A 24,314-nucleotide genomic window follows, 5' to 3' on the forward strand; every position below is an offset into this window, starting at 1 on the left:
GATGTATGCTAGTCGTTGATATATTATTTCGTAGTTAAATTGTAGAATTGCAGTAGCAAAAAAATGCTAAAAAAATAATACAGTGAAGTATTATAAACAATTTTCAAGTATGCATAAAAAAATTTAATTATTCACAAAAAAACACCCAATTAAAAAGGAGTTGGAAATGACATCAAATCAAAGTCTTGCACGTTTGGTTTTCTTGGACAATTCAAGCAATTACAGTATGGAGTCATGGACGACCACCAACCACACACACACAAATAAATAAATAAATAAAAAAAAAAAAAAAAANTTACTTCTTTATTTGATTTGGGTATTCCTTTTTTCTATATAATAAAATATAAAGATATGAAAATATTTGAGAAACACATTCTATACACCCAAATTAGTGAATTACATCAATATAATATTATCAGCATACCTCTCGTTAAATTTAGTAAATTATATTGTACATGTCATCAACGCGTGCACAAAACACTAGCATACATACACATGTGCCAATAATTAGAATTAGAAATAAGTAGGCCATGATTTACTTCTCTATCAACAAAATTAGATTAATGCCTAACGATAAGATGCTGACAAACTCACTTTAATTAACATTGTCTTTCACAAAGCCTCCCTTTTGTATGAATTGTCATTTGTCGTGTAAGGCCAACATTTGTCAAAAGGCAAAATTACCCATTGTTTTTAAGTTTGATTTCATATTTCTATATATTTTATTAAAAATTCAACACAATATTATTATTCGATCATATACATATTCCTAAATCAAATGAATATCCAACCAATTAAAAAATAACATAAATTCCTAAATTATTACCAAAAAAATTACTCTGATGTCGACAAAAACAGAGAGAAATGTACGTGTAACACAAAAAAACAAAAGTGATAATTACATAGTTGGGGGGGGGGGGGGGGGGGGGGGGGGGGTGAGGGCCATTTTCTTGGCAATGAAAAGTGAATTACGAAATAGGGATTTGGTTTAAATACCATTTTATGTCACTTTCCTTCCTTAGCTGTTTTTACTATTATCTGGTGGCCATAAAAAGCAGCCCCCAACAACTAAAATTCGAAATGGTTTGTGGGGATTTTTTCCCCCCAAGTGGTCCCAGATTTCTGGGTACAGACTTTTTTACACGTTTATGAGGTATTTTAGCACATAATTAATCTTTAAAGATAGATTATGCCCATTAACCACCATCCCTTGTGCATGCATGTTGGTAAATAAATATATACTAGCGATCGGACATTACGTTTTATTTCTATGTAATATATGATCTGCCTATGATATGTGATACAATTCAAACATTTAATCCGCACATTTTAGTCATCTAATGAAACCCGAGATGCAACTCGCGGTGATTTGGGCGGAGAATTTTCAACAAATTAATTCTTGTTGTTTAAATTTTTTTTTTATATAATTAGTTTGATTTATATTGAAATATGGGTCACATAATAATAATAATAATAATAATAATAATAATAATAATAATAATAATAATAATAAATGGCCAAAAATATTGCTGCAAAACCTTCCATGGTATTAAACTAGGAAGGCACCTTTATTTTTAACGTTTTCCAATCATAATCGACAACCTTTACTCGATTCATTAGCATCAAGAAAAGAGGTTACCACAAAGCTCTATGATTGGTGGCATTATTATTAATGACAAAAGGCAAAATACATCTATAATCTATTCCATTATAGAATAATTGATCCAATGGCTGCCAAGAATTAATCAAATCAACGTCAGATAATAGTGAGATTCCATTATTTTTTTAAAAAATTATTTATTTATTTCGCATGTGGGATTTTTATGTACGGGGTTTTGGGAGTCTTGGTTTGAAGATTCAATGGTCCACCACTACAAAAACGGTGTAAAAGAACGCATGCTTTGGGGGAAAAGGAGATGCAATACTTAGTTTTGTTTTGTTGGCTTTAAGGTAGTGTATGGAGACAATTAATCCATAGTGGGATACAAAATATTATTTCAAACCTTGTCTCGTAATATATATGCAAATATTCTATATTTATCGTTTTTTCCGAATCTGAATCCAAAAGTCGAAATGATATAAATTGACTTTTTTTACCAATAAGAAGAATGGTATTTTCTTATGATATGGTAGTTACATGCAGTAAAAAAATTACTGCCAATCCATTGAAATATGGTATGCCACAAGTGCAATAAAGACTTGATGTGCTTAGTTCTGTGTTTAAGTTTCCCCATATGGTTATCAAGACAAAAAACATGAATAGTTAGGATACAATGAACCAAAACTTCAGATAACGTGGTGACTTGGAAAATGCACCATCGAGAGATGAGAAATCTTGTCTGATTCAAGTCACAGTAATTTGACTGATTTCCAAACATAAAGATGATTCATTTCTGCTCCTAAATAAATTTCCAATAATAGTGTATATATATATATATATAACTGAAACAAAGAGGCTCGTGCGTTTTTGCATATACACACAAATTAATATATATTTCTAGGAAAAAGTACAACATACAGATCACAACAGCATGGACTTCCTCAACCCATGTACTGAAATAAGCTTTAGCCTAAGGGAGAATAACTACGGACCGATCAGAACCACCACACCGGATAGATCTCTGATGGTCCAAGAACCTCATCCTTCATTACTTGAAGTGGTTCTACAAATCTGATACTCGAAATCTTTCTACTAAAAATCCAACAATGAGTCAGTACTCTGAGGTACCGTACCGTATGGACTCTGCTTCGGGTGCGGAATGCCACTTCCGACGATGCAAAGGATACCCATTACGTTCGAAATATCATATAACCTCTACACACGACAAGTTATGAACAATAAGAGAGTGGTTCTACACAATCATATAACACCCCATTACTAAAATGTCAAGCTTGTATCGCTGCCTGTAATTTGAGGTTAAGCAGTTTATCAACAGTTAAGAGTGGATGAAGCTTTTAACCTCATCCATTAGACACTGGAAATGGTCGTTGTTCGGCAAGAAATAGAACCCGATTGTTGCCTTTTCGAGATACAGGAGATTCACTTCTTTACCGGATTTCTTCAGCCCCTCAACATAGCGTAATTGCCAATCTTGAAGAATATCCAATCCAGCCACGACTACCAAACTTTTTGGAAAGTCAAGTTCTTCGACACTTTTGCTTCTCGGCCCAAACACGTTACATGCGAGATGGTCCCTATCTTCTCCTTCAGGTAAGTATGCTCTCCAGTACCAATCCCGGTCCTGAATTCTGACAAAGTATTTCCCATCCAATCTTTTCTCTGATTCAGTCCTTTCTTCTCCACCAAACAGTGGATGAAGAAGAATATTGCCCAACACCTCCTTCTCCTCTTCCGCAGCCCGAATCGCAACATGATGGACAATATTACCACCGGAACTGTCCCCTGCCAAATACACATGAACTTTCGAATTTTTCCCACTTCTAAGCCATGATCTTGAGTGAACCCACTGAAGAGCTGCCCATCCATCATCATATGCACACGGATATCGATGTTCTGGGGATCTACGATAATCTACAGAGACCACAGCAGCCTTGCAAGTCTTCACAAGGCGACGACAAAATGTGTCATAGATACCACTATTGGCCGAGGAATGAACAAAGCTTCCCCCATGAAAGAATAAAATTACAGGCACAGCTTCAGTGGCACTCAATGGCTTTTCAAGTTCCGCAATCCCCCATTGAGGCTCATTATCACGAGCCAACAAATAAACACGGTTCAGGAGGTTTGTTGCACGATCTACAACGTCGAAAGAGTAAACTCCATCAACAGGATTGGCATTCGCTGGCACTTTTCGATCAAGAAACTCATCTAATTCACGGTCAAAAGTGCCATCAGGACGCCTGAGTAAATTATAAGCAATCTTGAAATATGATATGAGGATCCATGTGTTAAGTGGAACCACCCTCTGCACGAAGTCAATAAAGTCTTGGATAAACCAAATTTCAGGGAAAAAATTATCAATAACAAACAAGAATCACAAATCACTAAGATTATCCCAGTAAGGAAATCAGCTTTTGAGGAAAAATACGAGAAGGAAAATTAGAAAAGAATCCATATCTGTAAAAAGAAAGTAGACAGGAAAGCAGAGAAACCACCCCCAAAAAAATCCCAACAGCCAGCATAAAATCGGGTTATCGGGTTGCTAAATCAGAAGTCAATAAAAAAAAACAGAGAGGGGATATAGTATGGGGAAAAAGAAAGAAAAACTCTCATTAGAGATACAATATAGCAAAAACCCTAAAGATCATAGCTAAAAATTCAAACTTTTCCGCAAATCAGACCCTTTTTCCTCAACCTTTCTCAGAACCCCCGAGAAAAATCCCGGTTTTTTCACCAAAAAACAATAAACAAATAAAAAAACCCATATCACAAATCACCCTAATGTCAGAACAAGACTGAAAACAAAGAATTCCAAACAACGGATAAAAGACACGTGATTAATTACCTTTGATTCATTAGCATTTACTTCATTACTACCAGCCATGAGGAACCGTTCAAAAATCACTCCCAATAAATCTTACTCGGTGATCCCCCTAAAAAAAACAAGAAAAGAGATTAACGTTTTTGCTCCTATTCTCCCCTTCCCTAATACGCCACCCTGTTCTTGTGAGCTGGTGCTCCCGCTTTCTTCTTGTTTTTATGGGGTTTCTCCGAACAACAAACAAAGAAGTGAGATACTTCTACTTCTGAATTATGCAAAGGCAAAAAGGAAAGGGCTCAGGTTTAATATCATACAAAAACAAAAATGGACAGGGCAGATAAAAAGGAGAATAATATGATATTATATACACACTACAATAATAATAATAAAAATAATAATAATAATATATATAACAACTAAATGAGGCTAAGAAGACAGGAAAATGATGGAGAGGCGCGTGTGAATTTACGGAAATAGATGTGTGTGTGAGAGAAGAAAATGTTGTAAAGAGAGGAAGTCCATGGTCTGAAGTCAAAGGGCAGAGAAACGACGGAGGCAGGGCGGAGACGAGGGAGACGACAAAACGAGGGCGGCCGAATTAAGCAATAAAGAAAACCAACATTTATTTTAATATTTTTTTTAAAATCCCGTTTTTATTTATAGATTAGGCTTTAGATAACAAAATTTTTATTTAGTTTATAAGTTATTTTAGAATTTATAAGATTTTAAAATATTTTTAATATTTTTTTTTATCAAAGTAAACTGTTATATAAAAAATAATATTATATTTTTTAAGATATTGTTATAACAACGATTTAGAATTAAATTATTCGCATATATTTTTATAATATCTCAAATATACATCCGCATAACATAATATAAAAATTTATTGATAACAAATTATTATTAAAATAATATTTGTTAATTATTATTGTTGTTATTATTTTAATATATAAATTGTATAATTAATATAATTATGATTATTACTGATAATATTTTTATTTGAACAACAATAATAATTCATTATCATATGTACATCATTATTAATATTATTATTTTATTAAAAATATAATATTTTCTAGCGGTATGTCATACATGCCACTTTAACAAAAATATCAAATAGAGCAGATTTATTTATTTATTTATTTTTTGTATGAGTGAATTATTAATAATGATGTATGAAAAAAATAAATAGACTAAATGCGTCGGAGTGAAATCAATATTTTATTTTTAGGAGCTGATTTTTATGTAAAAAAACAACGTGTGTTAAAAAAATCAAATTTCATATATTATATCAATCTTTTTAGTCACTTACCTAAGGATGTTAATGGGTCCGAGTTTTACCCAGATCTGCAATGGACCCGCCCCCGTTTAAGGTGGGTTTGAGCATACTAAATGGGTCATGGGATGGGTCTCGGGTCCAATTTTTCAGATCCGTCCGGATATGGGACCGGTCATGGGTCCTATAATACTCGTCTCATACTCGACCCATATATGTGAATATTAATATTCTAGGGTTTTAGTTTTATTAATGTCCATTTGGGGATGTCAATATTTTTTTTTGAGAGATAATAACTCTTTTTTTTATGTAATTCATTATGTCGTGAAGATACTTTGTTTGTCATTATTAAGTGTGGTCGAAGACATGAATTAGTTTTCTATTATGTTGTATTTAGAGGCTTGTTTGTTTTATAATTCATTCATGTAAAAAGAAAATTATTGTTTTCATTTAAAAAAATTCGGGTCTCACGGGTCTAACCGGCCCAATTTTGTATTCGGGATAGGGCGGGTCCGAGAATATTTAACCGGGGTAGGGCAGGTAATGGGTCAAAGTTTTCTTCATGGGGCGGATCTTGAGTCTAGCCATACATGTCCCATTGACATCTCTACACTTAACTTACCTAGCTCATTCAACTTTTGAAAGACACGCTTTTAATTCCAAAAGAGCGGGTCTCATGTGAGACCGTCTCACGGATCTTAACATGTGAGACGGGTCAACCCTACCCATATTCACAGTAAAAAAATAATACTCTTAGCATAAAAAGTAATACTTTTTTATGGATAACCCAAATAAGATATTCGTTTCATAAATAGGATCCGTGAGACCGTCTCACACAATTTTTTGCCATTTCAAAAAAGATAAAAACATCCATAGGTCATATATTTTAGACAGAAACTTGTGTGAGAAGGTCTCACGGGTCGTATTTTGTGAGACGGGTCTTTTATTTGGATCATCCATGAAAAAATATTATGTTTAATGCTAAGAATATTACTTTTTATTATGAATATCGATAGGATTGACCCGTCTCACAGATAAAGATTCGTGAGACCGTCTTACAAGAGACCTGCTCTATATTTTATCCATCAATACCATCTTCTCTCCCGTCATTCCATCATATCTTATGTTTGCAAATTCGATTTAAAAAGTTAATAATAATTTATATATATAAAATAGTTGAGATTATTATAAAGATAACACATCGCGTGTACGATGATGCTAGTTTTAATTTAAAGTTAAAAAACGCATGTTCTATATTTTTTCCTATGTACCACCACGAACCGCAAGTGTGTGTGTCTATATATATATATATACACGAAATTTGTCATGATTATGAAAAAAATCCAACCATATTTAGATGTTATATTTACCTTTTGAAGTTTGTGAAAAAATAACAAATAAAATTAATAACTTATAAAATTACAAATATCTCCATCAAGTTTATATTTATCTTACATTTTGCACAATTATATTTGAATTATCTTTTATTTTTAGAGATAATTACACCAATTCTCATCGTGAAAAGCATAACACACATAAATCCTTTTAAAAATAAGCTAATATGTCAATTCATTTTTTTTAAAATCAAACATATTTCACCAATATATTATAAAAATTCAATGCACTTTTATCACATCTGGTAGGAATTTTATGTGTGGTTTTTAAAAACATGAGATCTAAATTGTTAGTAATTTTATATATGGTGTGTTTTTTTAGGGGTGTTAATGCAATTAGCATCACTTTTTGGGGGTTCGATGAAAAAATACAATCACGAGGAAGATGAATGCAATGTTAAAAGTGACGCTAAGAGAGTTGACAGGGTATGTATATTTGTGATCAATTGGTAACATGTCTTATTTCATATCAATACTTTATTGGGCTATCATGTAACGCAAAATTTGCTTAGTGTGGTTTACTTAGGTCGACGTGATTTGTAAACTATTATGTTCAATCCGAGAATTTATCTGATGCATATCTATGGATAACATTTGCATGTTATCCCGTTACAAAAAAAGTCATCATAAATGTAAATGAGTTTTTTTAATATGACGAACCACATCGAGATAGATTATTAACCCGTATAAAATACACATGCGCTCACATAACTCTTCCTCTAATTGTTATTAAAATCAGACCGGACATGCCAAAGGTCCGATTCAGACCTAGTCTAAAAAAAGTTTTTACGTCAAACCAGTTAGAACCAATCAAAATCGGTCAGAACATATTGGACCGATCAAGAACAGGTCGGACTAGTAAGCAATTGATGAACTGATTAAAAAACGGTCCGATCAGTTCACCACTTTTTATTTTTAAACATTTTTTAAGAATTTGATTATTCGTTTATATTTGTTTTAAAAATTCGTTTACACACTCTCTTAATACATGAGAAAAAACAGCTCACAAATATTATAGAACTAAGTACTCGAATGTTATGAGGTGAGAGAAAAGAACTGAGGATAGAATTAATGAAATGAGGGGGAGGTAGCTCTATAAATAGAATGAGGTTTTATACGAAAATGGATTTAGATGATGTATTTTGAATTTCTGGTTGGTTATTGTCATTCGTCGTGGATCGTCATAAAAAAATAATGGCACGGTTATAAAGTATTTGAATTTTAAATTTGAAGTGCACTTGTGAGATGCACTTGTGAGATGCGCGGGAAAATTATAGTGAAGTTTTGAATTTTTATTTGGAGAACCATTAGGGCCCGTGAGCAAAAAAAAAAAAAATTATTGACAAGTGGTTCGACCCATAAATTACTTGATATGTCTATTTTAGAAAACAAGTTTACTTGTATAATATATCGATTCTTGTTCCTAATCCATTACCTATCATCGAACATAGGTTTTACTTGTTTGAAGGGTATGTTTCCACACTTTCGATGCAGGTTTTGAAGAACAAGAGACCTTGAATGGCTTGATTGTGTTGCATTGGCTTTTCCCTTTTCCTATATAAATTAAATGCCACACCATTGTTTCTTACCAATTTTTTTTTCGAATGCCGACTGTTACTGAATTTTATCCCCTTTTTTAGCTGTTAGTTAACAATCAGTTATTCAAAACCATAATGTACGTGGTGATGATGTTATAGCGGGGTTCGGGTGCGATTTGTTGTTTTTAGCTGTTATTGGTGTAATATTTCCCTGCTGTCTTATTGCACAATCTTCTGATGATAATACAGCTGAAAACTGTGAAATGAATATGCTATTTGATCTTGTACTAAGTTCAGTGCTGACTAGTGTCATGATGGCTAATAGCTCACTCCTTGGCTAATTTTTTCATTGTTTTCGAGTGTTAAAATTATTATATTATGCTTGTCTTCTACTAATAAAACATTTCCCGCGATTCTTACATATTAGTGTATATATGCAGATTTTGTTTTGAGACACCCTCATGTCCTTTGTTTTTTCGTAGCGAAGGAGCTGGGGCAACTCCAAATACTCATCGGCTGCAGGATCCATATCAGCATCGCTGCAAATTTCTGCCAAAACTAAGTTCATGGTTTGCAAAATATTAGTATTGTGTAGATATTGTTGCACAAATCCGGGATTTAGGTAGAACTTGAATTATAGTAAGAGTCAACCAGACAACACTCATGTATATATATGTGTTGTGTGTGCGTATATTATATACATAACTTCGAATTTTTCAGGGATGTGTATTTAAATTTTCTGAATTTTTCTTGGTTGGATGTATTATTTGAGAGAGAAACATTTCCGGCTAGCTACCCCAAGTGAATGATTATTAGATTTCAATTAGTTAGATATGAGAATTATTGAAGCCTAGTTCATAGACAGAGGAGAAAACTTCTCAGTTGCTATGACACTCGATTATTATTACTAGCGGCCCCGTTTGCGTTTTGTGCACGGTTTTTTTCGCTAGAGTAAAAATATTTTTTTTAGAATTAATTTAATAATTATACAAATGATTGAAAATTAATATTGAAATTAAGAATTTTATGAGGGATTTTTTTTGTTTTTTTTTACAAATTAGAATAATTATTGTAGCATGTGTGTTTTGAGTATTCTAAAATTTTGCAGTCAGAATGTTGCCATCACTTTCTCATTTTATATAACGGGAAATTGGTCTTCAGTCCCCAGCTGTCGATTTTTTTTTTGTTCAGTCCCTGGGTACTTTTTTAGTACCACATTTCCACATGAAGTGTACCACATATTGTATGACATAATACCACAATTTTGTGGGTAGGGAGTGAACCCAAAAAAATATTTTAATTGGGGATTTTTCACCAACTTCTCCTTTATATAACCTTTATAATATTCGTATATCGTTGTTTATTTTTTGATGACGTGGAGATTTGTAAATCTCCGTGATAATGCAGTAAAAATTATGTTATTCAGGTAAATCACATTGTGACTTGTTCGTTTTAAAAAATGTTGTAATAGATTGTTTATATTGAACTGAAGTACAAAACAAAATATTTTCTAAAAACGCATGATATACGGTACGAAGTTAATGTTGTTTTAAAAGTAGAATAACCGGTGTCCAAATAATTGAATTTAACAAAATTTAAGTTCTATCGAATGCAAAATTAATTTAAAATGTAGCATTTAAAAGCTTTATATTCCTAAAACTTTAAGGGAACAGAGTAAAATTTAAATTATATATGATGTATATCTAAGTGCATTGTGTAAGATTATAAAATTTAAGATAGAAATTGGAATATAAAAACTTCATATTTATTTTATAAAACTAAAGTGCTGTAAATCGATCTATAGAAATTATAGTTTACTAAAATTTAAATTTTATCGAATGTAAAATTGTATATCTGAAATTTTATTGCAAAATATCATCAAATTTAGTAATCAAATAATTGTTTACCTGTCATTATTTCATTCATTTATTTGTTTATTATTAAATGAGAGTTTTAAAATTTATTTGTAAATGTAGAGCGAGAGAGAAATGGAACGTAAAAACCGCTGAGAATTATCAAAACTTTGCGGTTATTATCAGATTCCTCTGTGAAATACTCAAATTTCCGGTGGCGCCACCGCCGCTCCGAGTTAACTTGCTACACCGTGTGTAATCATTTACTGGGGTTTCAGTTTGCGTATCCTCTTTTGTTTTGTTGATTCATTTCTCGAGTTTTTTGTGTCCCTTCTGTCTTTGAATTGTCGTGTGGTACTAGCACGGTCTGTGGATGGGATCGAAGCCGTGGCTTTATCCGGCTCCGACCTATCGAAGCTTAGAGACCTATTGGGACACTGATGACGATGCTCCGGGGCCGCGTTGTGGACACACTCTGACTGCTGTGGCCGCCACTAAGACCCGCGGCCCCAGGCTCATTCTTTTCGGAGGGGCTACCGCTATCGACGGTGGGGACGGAGGAGCTCCCGGAATCAGTAATTAACTTTGTTTTCATTTTTGTTTTTCTTTAATCTGCTCTGTGATGAATTGTTTGGTAATGGCTTTGTTTGGGTTTTGATCCTCTAGGGTTGGATGGGGTGACGAATTCTATTCATTCATATGATGTACTTACTAGGAAGTGGATCAGGTTATTTCTTACTCTGCTTCGGTTGCTTGAATCATCATTTCGTTTCCATTGTTGTTTGACTTTGATCGTATTAAATGTTGCTTGGATGCTTATTTACCTATCTAAATGATTTAGACTCAGGCCAGCGGGCGAGCCTCCATCGCCGAGAGCTGCACATGCTGCAGCAGCTGTTGGCTCGATGGTTGTTTTTCAGGTGATCAAAGTGAAAATGCTGCCACATTTATCTTGTATCGTGATGAGTTTTGTTGAAATAAATTTCTTTGGATGCTTCTTACTTTCTGCTAGGGTGGCATAGGTCCCGCGGGGCATTCGACAGATGATCTATTTGTGCTTGACTTGACTAATGACAAGTTTAAGTGGCATCGGTGAGTTTACAGAGATTTATGTTGTATTTTGCATGCTGTTTTTGTTATCTTATTGTTGATTTCATTAATCATTGACTGCTTGTTACTCTTTTTGGAGCTTAGAGTTGTTGTTCAAGGAGAGGGACCGGGGCCTAGATATGGCCACGTCATGGATTTGGTTGCACAAAGATATCTTGTCACCGTTAGTGGCAATGATGGTGAGTGTATAATTTCTATTATCTTCAAACCTTATCAGATGATATTTTGTGAGAAATGATGTGTTTACAGTAATATCACTCATCACATATTGGAGATAATATGGTATATTGTTTGAAAGAATTACTTCGTTGGTGTAACTTAAGTGTCATTGTTTTTTGAATGAGAGTTGTTTCCTAACTCTATAGTAGAGACCTCTCCTTTCAATTCACTGCTCTTCTCCTGTCAATCAATGCCGGAAGGATTTCATATTTGATGGTGCAACTTAATATCACATATAAGATCTTTATTAGTTAGATCAGGAACATGTGAACCGTGTTCTAAAATTCGACCTAAACAATCACCTAGACGCCGGCCGACCGCACCATAAAAGTGCTAGTCGGCCAGCCTAGGCGGCCCTAGACGCCCGAAAAATTAGCTTTTCTTTAGCTTTTTTAAAAAAAAGTTTTTTGAGCTTTTAATTTAAATTAAAAGCTCAATTTTAAAAAATTAAAAGTAAATTTTTTATTAACCCAAGACCAAAGTCCAATAACAAATGCGATTTGTTGACTTGCACTAAAACACCAAACTTCATCTTATTATGTTGATACCGTGAAATCTACCCAGCGGCGCCTAGTCCCGCGCCCGACTAGTACCTAGCGAATTTTAGAACCTTGATGTGAGTAGGATTAGGATGTTGAGATAAGAGTATTAATAGTTCAAATATTACATTGGTAGCCAGTTTACAGCGTGACATCTCCCTCATCCTGTTTTTATGACCTAACTTTCACAATTTTAGTTCTGGTTTAAGTTTTTTTTTATTTTTTTTATTTTTAGTTTTGAATTGTTCGTTCTTGGTACTTAACACCTTTTAGTTGAACTAGTTCACTCATGTTTGGCAATTTTTGACTTGTGCCTATTAGTTGACACTACTTGTAACAGAGTTCTTATTTTCTACAGGTAAACGAGTGCTATCAGATTCTTGGGTTTTGGATACTGCACAGAAACCATATTCGTGGCAGAGGCTTAACCCAGAAGGTGATAGACCATCTGCTAGAATGTGAGTTGCATTAGCTTTCTAAATTTTATGTTATACCGTTGCTTTCGTATATTTCTAGTCACTAGCATGTTTTGATGAATAAGCCTCTGCCACGAATATGATGAATAAGATGATTGCTTGAGGAGTTGTGCCCTATATCTTTTCACAGATTTGGCTTTTTTATTCACGAAAGAGCTTGTGTGACAGTAGACCTGTAGCTCTCCTTGTTCCTTGACTTATATTTCTGATTGGAGTTAACTAGCAAGTGCAGTAGGCCAAAATCATAATGATGGAAAGCACATTAAAGCGCTCAAATGTCTTGGGGCTTTAAGTGCAAATCGCATGCTTTACTGAAATTAAGCACGATAAATAAAATAATCTAAAATAAATAAATTTAAAATAAAAAATGTTTTTAAAAATGTGATATCAAAAATTAATATTATCATCACCTTTATCTTCAAAATATCAAATATTAAAATGTGCGGGCAAAAGTAGAGGCGACCCAAGGCAAACACAACACGATGTTAGGGTTTCCTATGCTCTTGTATTGATAAACAAAAGAGAAATTGCATTTTTAAAGGGTAATTTTTCCTCATTCAAATTTTTTCTCAAAAAAGACCTGCTTTTCAAAGAGCGCTTAAGTGCCTCAATGCGAAGCGGGCAGATCAATGTCTAAGTACTAGGATACATATAAGTTATCCTAATTTAGGCAAATTGAATCGAGTGAAGGAGAACCAATCATGCAACAATATAAAATTGAGAGCAAGGAAATTGCTTCCGGGGGAAATTCAAATTCGGGAAAATGACTAAAGCACAAAATGTACCGAGCCAAGTTAGAATCCACGTGTCAAATTTAGATTCAATCGATTAATGACTCAATTCATAACAAAATTTCCTAATTTATTTGTTATTCGATTCCTAGAATTAATAAACCTAATTAAAACTAACAATCCAATTATCCTAATTGAATTTAATTAGATCTAACGGCGGTAGTCACTTAATCTTTATTTCCCTAAATTTCCACATGATTTTTGAGATTTTACCACATTAAGACCCAGGTCTATGCCAAATTTTGGTTCTTCATTATTTCTGTTTTTGTATAGACACGACATTTGGGTTAGAAGGTGGCACATGGTCTAGAACGATTTTCATTTCACGTTGAGGCAGATGACGGTCTGGATGGGTGCACGGTATCCATGCCCGTCTTCAGCTAGTCATTGTTTGGTCCAGACCTCGCACAGGGTCCGGGCCTTCTTACTTAATTTTTTTCTTTCTTCTTGTTTGTGATCCTTCCTTACTTCTCCATTTATTTCCCGTGTGATATCGCTTAGTTTGACCTCATTCCCATATTTAAGCTTTTTCGAAATTGTGGTCAAACCTAAAGACAATATAAAATGTCACGCAATAAGTGCAAAATACAGAGTAAAAATGACACGTGAGCACGAATATGACAAAATAAATCCCTAAATGATCTATATTATTTGTGCTTATGATTCCTCCCTTTGTTTTTTCTTCTCTTTGATAGTTAAGGCTATGAATTTGTGCCGTAATGGAATTCTGTCATTCCTTACCTGTTTTCCTCTCCTGAGTGGAGTTATTTTTTGTATGCTTTTCTTTTTTTGCTGAAGAAAATTAACATATTTCGCGTGTTACATCCTTGCTTATGGGATATGAAAATTTAGACAAGTCTGTTGTTTGCTGTCCTCTTCATATCTTTAGATACATCCTTGGTTGCATGTGCATTTGTTATTTGTTGTTAGAAAAGATGGGAGAAAATGATGATCTTCATTACTTCATTGATACACTAAATTATTACAATTGATATTGTCCTTATTAAGGAAATAAATACTTAATTGGCAGCAATAAAATAAATGATCCTATTTTGTGATACCACAACAATCCTTTGATTGTGACCAACAAAATACTTGATCGCTAGGGTTATAATCCAGTGATTGTGGGTGGCTTTATATTTCCTACACGTCCTCCAAGCAGAGCACAGAATTCGAGTCAAGTTTGGAAGAATACCATGAGATTTAAACCATAATTTTGGATACTTGGTTCAAACTTCAGTCTCCCCCATTCCACCAACTTCTTGTGATTTGTTGTTAATTCTTCATAACGATTAGCCCTTGACAAATCCATCATCAAATAACAATTTTACTCCAACTACAGATACTAACATTACAGGTTGCTTGGTCCTCCCTCCACCAATGGTAGTCACTCTTCCACAATATAAATCGACGCATTATACTGATAATCTCGTATATTATCATGAAATTAAGGGGCTAAACATGTGATGCAATATAGTTTTACTGATTTTTCAATTCATGTGATAGCTAAAGGTATCATACTAATTAATGATTAAAAACTTAAAAGAAGGAAAATAAAATTAGCAATATCTAATTTTAGGAGACTAATATCCATGATTTCTGATACCATAATCTTTCAGAGTTTCAGTTGTGACGAACATAACACTTGATCGCTAGAATCATAAGCCCGTGATTGTGGGTTGATTGATATTTCCGATACAAGTATTATGAACGGATCACTGGTGTCATATTTCTTACAACAGCTTTCAGAATTTGTAACTGGCCTTGTTGTTGTCATGGTGAAGTCAATAGCTTGGGAATCCTATCTTCTTCACATTTTTGTAGATTTTACTTTGTTTATATCTAGATAATAGAATTAAATGGCTGTTTTCTGTAGGTATGCAACTGCCAGTGCTCGATCTGATGGAATGTTTCTGCTTTGTGGGGGAAGAGATTCTTCAGGCACGGTATGATAAATGTTTCTCATTGATATATGAAGTATTTGTTTATTATTGCCATCTGGTGACCAAGTCTTGAGCTATTAGATCTTCAAAAAAGGAAATAAATATGCATCAAACTGGCTTGCTTGTTTCGAACATGCTGCTTGATGGTGAATGTATGCTTTATTGTGTCACCAAACCCCTTTTCAATGTGACAATGTGGAATTTCTTTCAGATGCTGTGTGAAATTGTCAAATAAGTGAAGTAGTTCATTTGTGAAGTTCTCGCTCTGCCTGACATCTGTTTGACTAATCCTCTGTCATTCTGTGCTGTGTTAGTTCTCTGATTGTATCTACTACCAAGTGCGAAACTGTAATTTTTTTTTAGTAATTGAGGCCTATTTCATTGGACACTTTTGACTGAGGCTATCAGTTGAATGTACATCTGTACAGCCACTTGCTGATGCTTATGGACTACTCATGCATCGAAATGGTCAGTGGGAATGGACTCTCGCCCCAGGAGTGTCACCTTCGCCAAGGTATCAACATGCTGCGGTAAGTAATAATTTAAAGGATCTATTGGTCTCTCACTTCTTCAACCCACATTTCTTGTTGTTCATCCTTATCATTTGGTTAGGTTCATTTTGAACTCTGGTGTGATCTACTTCTGTGTTGAATTATTCATTTATTTAATTTAAGAGAAAATGGAGTTTACTAACGTGGTTATCATTTTCTTTTCTAGTGCATAAAAGAAGCGTTGTTCAGGGTATACAAATTTTAATCAATAGATTACCCGTGTTTGGTTTAAATTTCAACGTTTTCAGATTAATATTTCACTTAAGAGTCAACTGCCAAACTTGGGCTTGGTTGGGCGTTGATGAATAAATAAGCTTAGTGAATGGTTCATTTTTTTAATAATATAAGTGTTTTTGGTTTTGCTTTATCCATGGAAGAGGATATAAAGGCTCTATAAGACTGCGGGAGAATTTTAGAGTTGTAGCATCACATATGGTTGTTCGTGTTGATGCACTCACTTTACTTTTTGCTGCTTACTTTTCATTGATTATGAACTGTTTCCCTTTATCAGGTTTTTGTTGGTGCTAGATTGCATGTTACTGGGGGTGTTGTTAGGGGTGGACGAGCAGTTGAAGGCAATGCAGTGATTGCAGGTAACTTTTGGTAGTAGTTATTTCTCATTTATTAGTTGTAAAAGTTTGAGCTCAGTCAGATGAAGACTATCCTGACCTTTGTATGCTCTTTTTCTCTGAAGTACTGGATACTGCAGCTGGAGTTTGGCTTGACAGGAACGGGGTAGTGACTTCACGAGGCAACAAATACACCGAGCTTGATCCCTCTTTGGAGGCTATGCGTCGATGTCGCCATGCGGCTGCTTCTGTTGGTGTACGAATATATATATATGGTGGTTTAAAAGGAGGTAACATTTTCATTTAGCAGCACAATCTTTCTGTTTTTGACGCATCGTAGATTCATCACAACCCACCATTTGGGTAAAAATGCAGTTTGTTGATGATATCAATTATTTTTCATATCTTGGGGAAGTGGATTAATATCTTTTACTGGTTTATGTGATTTTGATAACATGTGGTGCTTCCGTGGATCACTTTGATTCCATATTGGCTCATAAACCTAAATGTTTTCAGTAACTCCTTTTGCTTTCATCCTTGCAAACGATACATCAATTGCTCCTGATGAAAATGATTTCTCCTGTTAGTAGGAAAACCAGCCATTTTGTGTGGAATTTGGTTATCATTCCAACTGCATAGAATGGTTGAAGTGATAAAAACCTATTTGCATCTTGTGTGAAACAAAACCATGCAACAATTTCTTAAAAATAATGTTTCCGATTTGTCAACATGGTTGTGTATGATTTTCAACAAGCAAGTCTGAGATTATAACTGGCCCCAATATGTATTAAGGATTGCTTTAAAGTTTACACTTTTGGTCTGGACCTATGAAAATAAGAAATTGTTGAATATTTAAGTGCTTATCTAGTATTTAGGATATTATTAGCATGCATTTAAAGTTTAATTAGGATTAGATTGCTTTCATTATTGTAGGGATATTCTGTTAGATTAGGACTTATATGTATCAGCTTGTACTCTTGATCGATGAAGTGAATGAGAAAAATATTTCCTTCTTGAATCTATTGTATACAAAACTTCAGAAACAAATCTCAATTTTATTATGAGCCACGCTAATTTTTATTTTGGATTTATTACTTCCTCCCATTTGTACTTGTCCACAGTTATGATGGGTTTCAATTTTGTATCGCAGATGTCCTTTTAGATGATTTTGTGGTTGCAGAAAATTCTCAATTTCAATCAGAGATCCAATACCCAGTGTCACCATCAGAGAGATTATTAAACCATTCTGGTGTAGCTCCATTTCCCCCTAAACTAGCTTCAGATGGAACACCTGAGACACCTTCATTTGGTAGTTGGAGGTCGATTCCAATTCCTTTTATCTTCATGTGATTTATATGAAGTGACTGTACTTGTTACTAAATATTGCTATTTGCATACAGTGGGGATCAAAATTCTTTGGAGAAATTGGCAGAGGCATCAACTGCTGAGGCTGAGGTTGCTAATGCCATCTGGCAAGCAGCACAGGCAGCATCAACCAACCCTGAAGAAACATCCTTATCAGATGATAATTCACAAGCTGCAGAACTCACTTCCGATGGCAGTGATACCGAGGCCGATGTTCGCCTTCACTCTAGAGCTGTGTGGTCCTTACTCTTTGTTGTTTGTAGAAAAGGATACACATATTTCAAAGCCATTTGAGTTGATTATTTTCAATGCTACAGGTTGTAGTTGCAAAAGAAACCATAGGGAACTTGGGGGGTATGATTAGGCAGTTGTCTTTGGATCAGTTTGAAAATGAAAGTAGACGAATGATTCCTTCTCATAATGAACTGTCCCACCCTACCAAAAAGTTTATAAGACAGAAATCTCCTGAAGGCTTGCATAAGAAGGCAAGTTTTCTGGATTTCATGTTTTTAGTCTGATTATTCAGCTTCTTGAAAGATGAATTCGTACTGAAGACTGGGATTCTGCTTGGCTCTCAAATGGATGTATGATGGTAATGCATATGTTGCAGGTGATATCAACTTTGCTTAGGCCTCGAAACTGGAAGCCTCCTGCAAACAGAAAGTTCTTTCTGGACTCATATGAAGTTGGTGAGCTTTGTTATGCTGCTGAGCAGCTCTTCATGAATGAGCCAACAGTTCTTCAACTTAAAGCTCCTGTTAAATTATTTGGGGATCTTCATGGCCAGTTTGGTGATCTGATGCGACTGTTCGATGAGTATGGTTTTCCTTCCACTGCGGGAGATATCACGTAAGTTTTTTGTTATGATCAAGGTTTAATTCAACATGTAATCGTCTCACAAGCATTTCAGCTTTGTGAAAAGATTCAACTTCTGGTTATGAAATTTTGTTTGCTAGAATATCTTTTTGTCATTCTCAAGGATGAATGCTTAGATACGACATGTCTGATGATATCCACCTCTGAGTTGACATTTTAGTGCTTTATGGAGAGTTTTCTGAATTTTACAAACATAAATTGAGGACATTTGAGATGTATTCACGTCTTGTAAAAAATTATCCTGCATCAAACTTGTCTCATCCAAGCCAGTACCAAATTTCTGCGCTGACATCTATCCTTGATTATTTGGTGACATTCTTTTGTGTAAATGCCCTCCGAGCTGGAATTGTATCAAATTATCTGAACGGTCTTCGTGTAAGTGAACCTATTTGTTCAATTACTGATGATGATGATCCTGACGTTTGTTATCAGTTCTTTGATATCCGGATTCCGGATCCACCTACAAAATATTGTCCTTTGACCATTGTATGATTTTTAATCTTTATTAATGAAGGGGAAAACATCGCTGTGAATTCCTAACTTCGTGTCGTCGGTGGGATTTCATTGGTATTAACTACTATAGTGACTAACATGCTTTTCCTCGTTTACTTTGTCGGTGACTAATCGATGAATTTTCTTGTGTAGTCATTTTACCATCATTTTATGCTGTTTCAGTTATATTGACTATTTGTTTCTGGGAGACTATGTTGATCGTGGACAACACAGCTTGGAAACGATCACATTGCTCCTTGCTCTTAAGGCAAGTTTCTGACTTTGAGCAGTTCAATCATTCTTCGATACATCGCATGTTCACCCCAATGTCATTTTTATTGGATCTTAGATTGAGTACCCGGAGAACATTCACCTTATTCGCGGCAACCATGAAGCTGCTGACATCAATGCACTCTTTGGTTTTCGAATTGAATGTATTGAAAGAATGGTATGCACAAGTGCAGAACAAATTTTTTCCTTTGTAGAGTTATGAGTGTTTAATTAAGGACCATTGATACTCGTGCAGGGAGAAAGTGATGGGATCTGGGCTTGGACTCGTTTCAATCAGTTGTTTAATTATCTTCCTCTTGCTGCACTAATAGAGAAAAAGATTATCTGTATGCATGGTGGCATAGGGAGGTCAATAAATTTTGTTGAACAAATAGAGAAACTCGAGAGGCCAATAACGATGGATGCAGGGTCAATAGTGCTAATGGATTTGTTATGGTATGTGTATCTTCATATGATGTGATTAGACGATATCCCTTGCCTTGTACTATTCCTGTTTTTCATTCAGGTCTGATCCCACTGAAAATGATAGCATAGAAGGTTTGAGACCAAACGCAAGAGGACCTGGTCTCGTAACATTCGGGGTATGCAGTCATGAACGATTTCATGAATGTTAATGGGTCAATGAAGTTTACGAGATTTTTTGTTTTATAGTGTGTTTCTGCTGATTACCTAACTTTTCCTGTTAATGTGAAATGTTCTTGTGATTTTACACTTGAAATGAGTGCAACCTACCCGTTTATGATATTCATGGACATGATGCTGCTTGATGATGACGCCATTTGATTCTTGTTAAAATGTATGTTGTGTTATGAAGATAGATAAGTCTTTGTGGTTCAGTTGGTTAGTGTATGAAGTAAAATACGGCATTCTTGTGGCATTGTTCTGTTTGATCAATTATAATGTGTTGCAGCCCGACAGAGTCACAGATTTCTGTAAGAAGAACAAATTACGGCTTATCATTAGAGCTCATGAATGCGTTATGGATGGATTCGAAAGATTTGCCCAAGGGCAGTTGATCACTCTCTTTTCTGCAACCAACTATTGTGGTACAGTATTCAAAGCATTCCCTTCCACCTACTTTTCGAGCAGAATACAGCCTTATTTAACTAAATTCATTCAGGAACGGCAAACAATGCTGGGGCAATATTGGTGGTTGGCAGAGGATTGGTCATTGTTCCGAAACTGATCCATCCCTTGCCACCTCCTATTCAGTCTCCGGAGGCATCACCAGAACGTGGGATGGAGGAGACATGGATGCAGGTATTGCTTTTTTAGTTTTTTCTCGGTTGCCCTTAAAACTTCCTGCTTTCTGTTTGTTCTTACTGCAGTTTCTACACCCATGAAATATTTGTGATTGGTACTGGTTTCTTAGGAGCTCAACATTCAAAGGCCGCCTACCCCCACAAGAGGTCGCCCACAGCCTGACCATGACCGGGGTTCACTTGCTTATATATGATGTACTCTACTGAGCTTTGTATATGCCAATGTTGTCCTGGAACAAGCCCTTTTCCAGCAGGATTTTATTTGGTTAGAAGCTGTGGATCACATGGTCATGACAACACACCATCTGCGGTTACCATCTCTGTTGTATTTTACATGCGCAAGATGTGAAAGCTTGTTCAAAGCGTGCTCAGATTGAAAGACGTAAGCAACTATGCAGCTCAGACTACAATGTTGTCATTCGCCATTGGACCTAGTTACTTTCTTGAATTCGTACACAGTAAGCCGAAAAATGTGGGAGATAAATGGACATGTGATCTCTACAGAAGGATCCTGTGTTGTAAGTAAAAGATAACCGTAGAATAATTTCTGGCTAAAAAGTAGAATTGATCGATATATAGAAGAGAGGTGAGAAGTTGAATAAAACAGTGAGATCTGTGTATCAAAAGAATCGTGATGAAACTGCACTTGTTTAAATGAACTTTTATTTTTAGTCTACAAATACAGCAGACTTAGAATATAGAATTTTGTTCAAGAGGTGAAACGGATCCTGGAGTGCGTGCCTTATATATTTGCAGCACAGACAAAGGAGAATGATTTCGTTATCTATGAATTAAGTTCCAAAGACACATTTTTTTAGCATTACAAAATGTCAATCACGCATTTTCGATTTCTTACTCTAAATATATTATTATTTTTAACAGTTAATCAGTATACTTATTGCATTTAATTTGATATTTTTATAACTATATAAAAATATTCTATTATTAAATAATATTTAAACATATATCTTTTTAAAAGTAATTCAATTCCGTGATGTCCTTATATATATATATATATAGAATTAGATTTTCAAAGAATCACTGCATCCAAATTAATCAATATTTATTAGCATAAAGTAAAAATAGTAGATGATGACCATCATTTGTTATTGAAAATTATAGTAATTTAATTTTTTCATTATTTTGATTTTTTTGAATTTTAGTCCAATAAATTAAATATAAATACTACTGTCACTTGTACTTACCGCTCTCACAAACCCTAAAACCCTAAACCGTGCGCCTTTTCTTCATTCCTTCAATGGCGGAATCATTTCCCGTTAAACCAAAACTCCGACCAACTTCCAGTAAGAACACTCCGACACCTGAATCCAAGTACTGGAGATCCTTCAAAATCCCTAAAGACATCTCGACTACTCCATCTAAATCCCTAATTTACCCCATCACTTCGATTTCGTTTTCCCCAGTTGCGCCTCATGATTTCGCCGCCGCGCATTCCGCCACCATCACCGTATTTTCGGGACAAACGCTCGAGCCCAAGTCCAACATCTCGTCCTTCTCGGACGCCGCTGCTTCCGCTTCATTCCGCTGCGATGGCAAACTCCTTGCAGCAGGAGATTTAACAGGTGCGGTGCGCGTGTTTGATGCAAAGTCTCGGAACCAACTCCGGCTTTTAAAGGGTCATTCGGCCGCCGCTCGCCTCGTCTCTTACCCACGTGGCGCTGATAAGTTTCACCTCTTTTCTGGTGGGGACGATTCTGTGGTGAAGTATTGGGATGTTATGAGTGAGAAGTGTGTACTTGATCTTTTGGGGCACAAGGATTATGTGCGATGCGGCGATGCTTCACCGGTGAGCGATGATATGTTTGTTTCGGGATCTTACGATCACAGGGTTAGGATTTGGGATGTGAGGGTATCCAACGCTGGTTCTATCATGGAACTGAATCATGAAAAACCGGTAGAGAGTGTGATTTACTTACCATCAGGAGGATTGGTTGCAACTGCAGGAGGCGATTTTGTGAAAATATGGGATGTAATTGGAGGTGGGAAGCTGTTGTATTCTATGGAGAGCCATAATAAGACCGTAACATCGATATGTCTGGGCAAGATCGGGAAAGAAACTGTAGAAGAAGCTGAACAATATAGGATTCTGAGTGTATCACTGGATGGGTATATGAAGGTTTTCGATTATGCAAAATTCAAGATTGTTCATTCCATGAGATTCCCGAACCCTCTTTTGTCTGTAGGGATTTCGCTAGACTGCTCCACTCGAGTGATTGGAACATCCAATGGGATTATGTATATTGGCAGACGGAAAGGGAAAGCTGAGAGCGAAAAAGTAGATCTATTGGGGTTCGAAGCTGCAGATGATGGGCAAAACAGAAGAATCCTAAGGCCTTCTTATTTTAGGTATTTTCACCGAGGGCAAAATGAGAAGCCTTCTGAAGAGGATTACTTGATCAAACGGCCCAAGAAAGTGAAGGTAGCAGAGCATGACAAATTATTGAAGAAGTTCAGGCATAAGGAGGCATTAGTAGCGGCCTTGAGTGGGAAGAATCCAGAGAATATTGTGGCTGTTATGGAGGAACTGATCGCGCGAAAGAAGTTGCTGAAATGTGTTTCGAATCTGGACAATGATGAACTTGGCCTGTTACTGGGTTTTCTACAGAAGTACTCGACAATGCCGAGGCATGGAGGGTTGTTGATGAGGTTGGCAAATAAGGTTGTTGAATTGCGGTATGAAGATATAAGATCTTCGGAGCAATTAAGGGTTCATGTTAGAAACCTAAAAAGAGATGTTGAAGAGGAGTTGAGAATACAGCAATCTTTGCTTGAAATACAGGGAATAATTTCACCGATGCTGAAGATTGCTGCTAAAAGATAAAGAGGAGAAGCTCTTAATTTTTGTTTGTTGGACTAACGTAAGTCAAACTATTCAAACTAAATTATCTGTCTCTTTCGTCTGTTTGTTGGAAGGAGGATATGTATGTTGGTCGAACTGAACAAGACGGTCAGGATGACACATTGTATTCCCTGTGTTACATTATTTTTTACAATTTACAAGCATATTGTTATTTGAATTTCCAATAACTCTAGCATCATGTAGCGTTGATTACTATTCAGTTCACGGCCATTAACATCCATGTTGGTTGTCAATGTCCTGTCAATAAAGTCCGAGCAAGAAATGATATTTAATTCTTGAATTTTTTTTGCTACCTTGAGAGACAAGATTTAACTCCATGATATACAATGGAAGACATAATTTTTCACATTGGATTGCTCTAAGTGTAGCATCGAATATTCGAATTAACCAGATTATTATGAGATAGCCCGCCCTTGCCTCAATCCGGTTGAATCCTGTTATTT

General features: G+C 35.3%; 3 protein-coding genes across 3 annotated transcripts; 2 read left to right on the plus strand and 1 right to left on the minus strand.

Moving 5' to 3' along the window:
* Positions 1-2,474: 2,474 nt before the first annotated feature.
* LOC140989480 (gibberellin receptor GID1B-like) lies at positions 2,475-4,779 on the minus strand. Its single transcript, XM_073458675.1, has 2 exons — positions 4,467-4,779; positions 2,475-3,926 (listed from the first exon to the last, which is right to left on the minus strand). The coding sequence occupies exons 1-2, from the start codon at positions 4,503-4,505 to the stop codon at positions 2,937-2,939; spliced, it is 1,029 nt and encodes a 342-aa protein (XP_073314776.1). The 5' UTR covers positions 4,506-4,779; the 3' UTR covers positions 2,475-2,936.
* Positions 4,780-10,612: 5,833 nt separating this feature from the next.
* LOC140989488 (serine/threonine-protein phosphatase BSL1-like) lies at positions 10,613-21,742 on the plus strand. The gene is made up of 21 exons (XM_073458687.1): positions 10,613-11,081; positions 11,173-11,233; positions 11,348-11,426; positions 11,519-11,598; positions 11,701-11,795; positions 12,733-12,832; positions 15,518-15,587; positions 16,013-16,114; positions 16,647-16,728; positions 16,830-16,994; positions 17,855-18,023; positions 18,105-18,303; positions 18,387-18,554; positions 18,680-18,918; positions 19,621-19,705; positions 19,787-19,885; positions 19,964-20,163; positions 20,234-20,309; positions 20,639-20,774; positions 20,849-20,988; positions 21,101-21,742. The coding sequence occupies exons 1-21, from the start codon at positions 10,880-10,882 to the stop codon at positions 21,182-21,184; spliced, it is 2,631 nt and encodes an 876-aa protein (XP_073314788.1). The 5' UTR covers positions 10,613-10,879; the 3' UTR covers positions 21,185-21,742.
* A 457-nt stretch (positions 21,743-22,199) lies between these two features.
* LOC140989495 (protein SLOW WALKER 1) lies at positions 22,200-24,138 on the plus strand. The gene has a single exon (XM_073458700.1). It carries the CDS (start codon positions 22,249-22,251, stop codon positions 23,830-23,832), a length of 1,584 nt encoding a protein of 527 aa, XP_073314801.1. The 5' UTR covers positions 22,200-22,248; the 3' UTR covers positions 23,833-24,138.
* Positions 24,139-24,314: the final 176 nt, after the last annotated feature.

The sequence above is a fragment of the Primulina huaijiensis genome, chromosome 1 (assembly GCF_012295235.1).
Source record: "Primulina huaijiensis isolate GDHJ02 chromosome 1, ASM1229523v2, whole genome shotgun sequence".
NCBI classification, from domain to species: domain Eukaryota; kingdom Viridiplantae; phylum Streptophyta; class Magnoliopsida; order Lamiales; family Gesneriaceae; genus Primulina; species Primulina huaijiensis.